Here is a 6028-nt window from a genome sequence, read left to right as displayed (position 1 = left end):
CAATAAACAAAATAAAACACATTCTAAGCAAATAATAAGTAAAATTGAAAATAAATAACTGTATCCAAATAAAAAATATAGTCATTTAGAAATTAAAAATAAATTAGACAAATAAAATCAACGAAAGAGTACAAACAAATAAGAGATGATCAGATGGAGAGGGATCCACAAGGCAGTGTTGGCCCCGAATTGTTACAGGGAACATATCTGGGTGTGGAAATGCAGAGGTCCTGATTCCAGCGCTGGGATCTTGCAGGGATATCTCAGTAAGTTTAAGTTCCTTTGGGTTATAAGATGTGTGATTGGTGAAAAATGTTTCCAGTCTTGTATCCAGTAGGATTTAGTGACGAAGATGATGATGCCAAGAACTTGATGGCTGGGGAGGGTGAGAGAGGAGGGGGGGAGAGATGAGGTGGGGGGGGGCGTGAAGGGAGAAGTGTTTTCAGGGTGGGGGGGCTGGGGGTAAGGGAGGTGGAATTTCATTTCTTCCACTAAGCGTTTGCTGAGACTTCAAGGTATAATCTATCCCAGATCCTTTCCCAGAGAGAAACTTCAGTGATCACGTTTTTCACATGATGCTCACGTTTGGTGTTCAATTATCCCTCCCCACAAAGATAGGTGGCGTGTGTCTCAGGGTCTCCACTCACACAACAAGAAAAAAATGTCATTAGGACAAGCGTAACACGTCAGTCCGTCCCCAGGTTTGTGTTTCCTGAAGTGGCAGCAAGAGATCAGTCCTTCCTAACCTGCCCAGCAGGAATAACGGTCCTGCTTCTCCCACTCCTCCATCTAGCAGCTGCTCTCCTCTCTTCCCAGCTCTGCTGCTTCTTCATGAGTCTCTGCACCTCATCCCAACTTCCCACAGGACTTTAAAGGTAGGTGCTCTACTTATTTTATCCACTTATCTGCAGGTAGCACCCCCTGACTTCAGCACCCCCATATGCACCCCATGTCATGGGGATATATGTGGCATTTCAGCATGCTTGGCTTTGCAATCATCTCATTTACCTGGATATGCAGGTAGAATATATAGGTAATTGCAATAATAATAATAACAAAAGAAAAGTTTTAAATATGCTTATTTTCTACATATTAACCTTAATGCAATAAAGCTGTGAAATTTGCTGCATTGTATATAGATATATATCACAGCAATACCTTAAAGTTTGCAGTTTACCTGGTTATGAGTTCATAGAGCGGCATATTTGCAAAAACTGAGTTCCCTCGGCTCATCTTGTGGCTCCAGGGCGCTTTCTGCATCTAGAAACACTGATCTAGATATTTTTGATTTTTATTCTGTTCATTTGGCAAAAGTTCATATATTATTATTATTATTATTATTATTATTATTATTATTATTATTATTATTATTACTGAAATACATTTATTTGGTGTATTACCTTACACCACAGCTCTCTGACAGAAGAAGAGATAGTCGCCTCTAGATTGAGATGGGAGTTTAATTGGTTTGTAAAGAATTATGAATCACCTTACGTTTATTTTGTGGGATATGTGTGTTTATTTTAATGGCACGTTTGTGATATATGTTATTACCAGTGTAAATAGGTTTAGCACGTGGAAAATACAGTTTTGCGTTGTGTTCCTCATGTGCAGTGTATTAATGAGAATGTCATAGTTTGCCTATTTGTATTAATTGAGATATTCCAATAGAGGAGAAATGTTTTCATATTAATAGTAGTTTATTATTATAAAAATGACAGTGGCCAAAGTACTAACATTGTGTACGTGTGTAGTATTTTGCGAAGTTCCTTGTCTGTGTTTGCGAGTGTGTTTAGATGTGTTTGTTTGTTTGTTTGTTTGCTGCAACACACTATGGATGGAGCAGTCATATACACATCGTGTGTACGTGTGTATATGTATGTGTGTTTATATACAGCTTTTAGGAATCTGCATTTGTAAACCTTCCTTTGACACTTTGGAAATGTTTGTACTGGCAGGGAGAGGGGCTGGAGAATGTGCTTAGGTGTTATAAGTGGAGGATAGCTTCTAACTCTCCACTAAGGATAGTGTACAAGGTTATCTACAGTAGGAAGAGTTAATTGTCCTTGTCTTACGGGTTGCATCTGTTCCATCCCTCGCAGCCCCTATTTAACCTAATCCCCAAGTTAGAGCCCTTTAAAGATGCAACAATTTAAAGATGGACTTAATTTGTGCAGCCTTGTATCAGGCTTCTCTGCCCCCTTACTCCCTCCTCCCTAACATTTTGACAGAGAGTATCTAAAATGTTACTTTTTTTTTACTACACATTAAAGTTTACACCCCTCAACAAGACCCTGCTGATTCACAGACATAGAGTAACAGTCCACAATCCTTTCACTTACGTTGCGTGTGGACAGTCCCAACCAAAGAAAAAAAACACGGGACCCAGTCTATGTCCTGCTGCCAGTGCATGTGGTCATAGAGGCTCCAGCTCCACCACCACCAGGCTTCATTACAGTCACTACTTTCCACGGATCTGCTGCATAATCCATTCCACTCATCACACAAAGTTGTACAGGGATCTGGGTGAGGAGGATGCAAGAGGGGGGGAGCTTTGACTCATCCTTCCACTCAGGAGTTTGGAGTCATTTGCAAGATGTAGTTCTTGTGTGATCTGCTGTCCGGTGCAACCCTTAACACAACAACAAAATCAGGGAAATAATAATAGAAGAGAGAGAGGAGGAGGAGGAAAAGGAGCCCCAGGAGCCAGGAAGAGAGGGGTCTGTGGGATATTTGGGGCATTATTTGGCGCCCTGCATTTTAAATGGGATCTACCAATGCCCACCCTGTGCTGTGTTTGGTTGTTAGAGTCTGCGTGCTGCTGCTGCTGCTGCTGCTGATACACTGTGGAGTCCATGAGAACTGGCGTCTGATCCACTCTTATCAATGAAGCAGGAGATCATGGCGGATGGCCCCAGGTGTAAGAGGCGAAAACAAGCCAATCCAAGGAGGAAACACGGTAAGCAGTGGGCAGGGAGCTCTTCCCCTGGTGCCTGGAGAGGGTGCCCGGCCGTGCGCCTTGCTGCTGCTGCTGCTGCTTTTGTGGAGAGTTAGGGGGGATCCCAGAGTGAGGGGCAGAGGGTCTCCCAGCGTCTCTTCTTCTTAGCTTAGTCCCCTCCAAGTGTGAGTGAGGGTCAAAGCCTATAGGGAGGCAGGGTGTGGGCTCCCTAGGTCCCCCCTAGAGCTGAGTGGAGGAGGATAGGGTGCTTATGAAACTTTCTTTCTTCCCCAAAGTCTGTCTGACATAACGGTTCCTGGAGGCAGCCAGGCGATGACACAGAGAGCTAGATCCCTTTCTTCTGTGAGCTGTGCGGGGACAGGCAGCTCCCAGTATCCCGGGCTGACAAGCATGAGCAGCTCCCGGGCTACGGAGCCAGCATGCATCAGCCAAGCCGGAGCCAAGCCAGTGCTTTCGACCCAGCCACCCCAGTATGTGCCTGTGTAGCACCAGCCACCCCAGCACAGCCAGCTTTGTCACTTTCTCGTTTGTTTCCTGTCACAATTACCCAGAGCTTTCATCTGTAAGGGGAGGAGGGGGGTGCTGCAGCACAGGGTAAGGGGGTTCTGCTTCACAGAACAGCCAAGCATTCCGGGGTTCCCGTCTTCGCCTCCCCCCCCCCACCCCCCTCCTAATGAAAGAAAAAGGCTTAGCACATTAGCATCTTTTAAATGTCTGGTCTGTCATCCTATGCCACTGCTTTAACTTTAATATTTCATTTAGGAGTCAGCATCCATGTGTTGAGGGCATGATCTGGGTGTGTGACTGCCCTAGCTGTTAGGTTTAGCCTTCTTCCCTTCTTGGGTGTAGTGGTCGGGGGCTTTGCTAGTAGACCACTACTCAGCCTCTCTTGATCACTAGCTGCCAGCACTTCTGCCCACTTCAAGCAACTTTTTTTTTAAATTATTTAAGAAACACGAGAGCTAATGGTTGGTGGGTTCTTAACTTCTTTCAATTATTTTTGTACCAGCTTGGTATTAACCCTTCTTCTCCATGTTGTTTGACAAAAATGCCTTCTCTCTGTCCAGTAAATGTTTATACCTAAATTGCTTTGTGATGCGTTGTTGTTGTTATTATTATTATTATTATTATTATTATTATTATTATTATTATTATTATTACTATTCTGTTGAAATACTGCTGTGGGGAACGGCGTTGAACCATATGGGGAATTGAGTTAGAGAACTGTTGTGTTTCCAGAAGGTCCTTGGTCTCTTTATTTATCAGTAATTAAATATATACATATTGTTGATTACACACCCTGGTCAGTTCCAGGCGATCTACCAGACCTATCTGTCTCTAGTATATTCTTCCCCTTGTCTGTCAGTGGTAAGGTGGTCCCCCAGCCAAGACCTCCCATTTCACTCAGGCTGACTTAGCTCAGGCTACAATTACATGTAATGTTCCTCTCCACCGTCTTCTCTTCCCTGACTCCTTCTTATTAAATGTTGGTTATTGATTTTGTTCCCAATCAATGTCTCTGTGTGGGGGCATCGCTCCCTGGCCAAGTAGCTGGAGTATGTTGCTGATAACTGGATAACAAAATCTTTCTGTCAAGTATTTTATTTATGTTAAAGAGCTTTAAGCTGGGTCGACAGACCCCCCCTCAGTAGAGAACAGTGAAGTTCATTTATGTTACCTCTGTTATACTGGGTACATGTCATGGTTCATAGGTATGGTGTGTCATGTATATCACATGTCTTGTGGTTTATCTTGTGTGATCATTCTTCATGTTTCCTTCCCCCACCAAAAAAAAAAAAAATATATATATATATATATATATATATATATATCTGCAAATACAATAATGTGACACAAGGTGTAGCGGGTTATAAAAAGATCCTTTCAGTCACGTTGCCAATCACAAATGACTTATGAGTGAATCGCACCTGCATATGTGCTATTTTTACATCCCTTTTTGAATACCATATATATATGACTTGAAATTGCAGTAGATCAATTAGTAGATCAATCAATCTATGGACATTTCAAGGGATAAAACTGTTAAAAATTTTGAATAAACAAAAGTTGAGTTTAACGTGAATTGATTTGATAACAACAATTAAGAACCCTGAAGCTGATCTTTATTACAAAGCAGTTAAGCTATTTTATTGTCTTTTGTCTGCATAGTTAAGATACACATGAAACCATGTCCTTTGGGACCTAACAGAGTTTATCTAAAACTGAGTTGATTTGTTGTTCCCCCCCCCCCCCCCCCCTCTTGTCAGGATTTCTTTAGACTACAGAAGAGCTGAGCTTGTGTCATTATTGCTAAGATGATGCTTATAAAAAAACTAGATAGAAACTGTATATATATATCTATATATATATATATATATATATATATATATATATATATATACAGCTATGATCACTGGGAAGGAAGGGAGGATGAGAGCTACACTCCGAGAGGGATCAATAAAAAAGAGGGAAGCATAGGCAAAACACGGACACCCTATAGATGTGCTGAGGGGTCTGTGAGATGGAAGTGCTCAGGATTAGATGCAAATGCTTTGTGCAATGACTCAAAGAATTATATGGAGAGGAGGGGACCCCGTTCCCATCTGGGTTTTGGAAAACTAACCCTGATGATTATTTTAGTGTTTTTCTTTTTTTACTAATCTCCTCTAATTGATCAGGGATGGTTAGAGAAGTGTGCTAGAGACACCTCATATAACTATTTCATAATATAAATGCCAGGAACATCTTCTAGGTTGATAGCAGCATAAAGGCAATAACGATCGTGAAGTGTTCACGGCTGCTAAGTTTCACGCTTTTTTGTCAGATGACCCCAAAGTCTCCTGACTGCTACATTGTAACTTTTCTGAAGGAGAAATAAGATTCCAGCGTTCTGCAATGGTGATCTGCACAGTTGTCAGGCACAGCTCGCTGGGCTAAAGGAAACTTTTGCTGTCTCCTGTCACAGCACACCCCACTGTTACCGTCTTGTGTATTTTTGTGTTTTTAACCCCTTCCTCTTTTTTTGTTAATAAAAAAAACACAAATCTGATCATCTCCCTACAGACTCCA

The 6028-nt window shown here is 42.0% G+C and overlaps 1 protein-coding gene across 3 annotated transcripts in view; it reads left to right on the top strand.

Annotated features, from left to right (window-relative positions):
• Nucleotides 1–571: 571 nt before the first annotated feature.
• Nucleotides 572–6028, top strand: part of ZEB2 (zinc finger E-box binding homeobox 2) — a 125985-nt gene continuing 120528 nt past the window's right edge. For 2 of the 3 annotated variants that reach the window (XM_088474868.1, XM_088474867.1), the window contains exons 1-2: nucleotides 573–875; nucleotides 2809–2959. In XM_088474868.1, the coding sequence (XP_088330994.1) occupies nucleotides 2887–2959 (73 nt within the window). In that variant the 5' untranslated portion in view covers nucleotides 573–875; nucleotides 2809–2886. Of the gene's footprint in view, nucleotides 876–2808; nucleotides 2960–6028 lie in introns of all 3 variants that reach the window. The other variant, XM_088474865.1, reaches the window with a different exon arrangement.

The sequence above is a fragment of the Taudactylus pleione genome, unplaced genomic scaffold, assembly GCF_031769625.1.
Source record: "Taudactylus pleione unplaced genomic scaffold, aTauple2 ptg000156l, whole genome shotgun sequence".
Taxonomy (NCBI): domain Eukaryota; kingdom Metazoa; phylum Chordata; class Amphibia; order Anura; family Myobatrachidae; genus Taudactylus; species Taudactylus pleione.
Note: the sequence above shows the minus strand (reverse complement) of the source record. Positions and strands in the feature narration are given on the sequence as shown.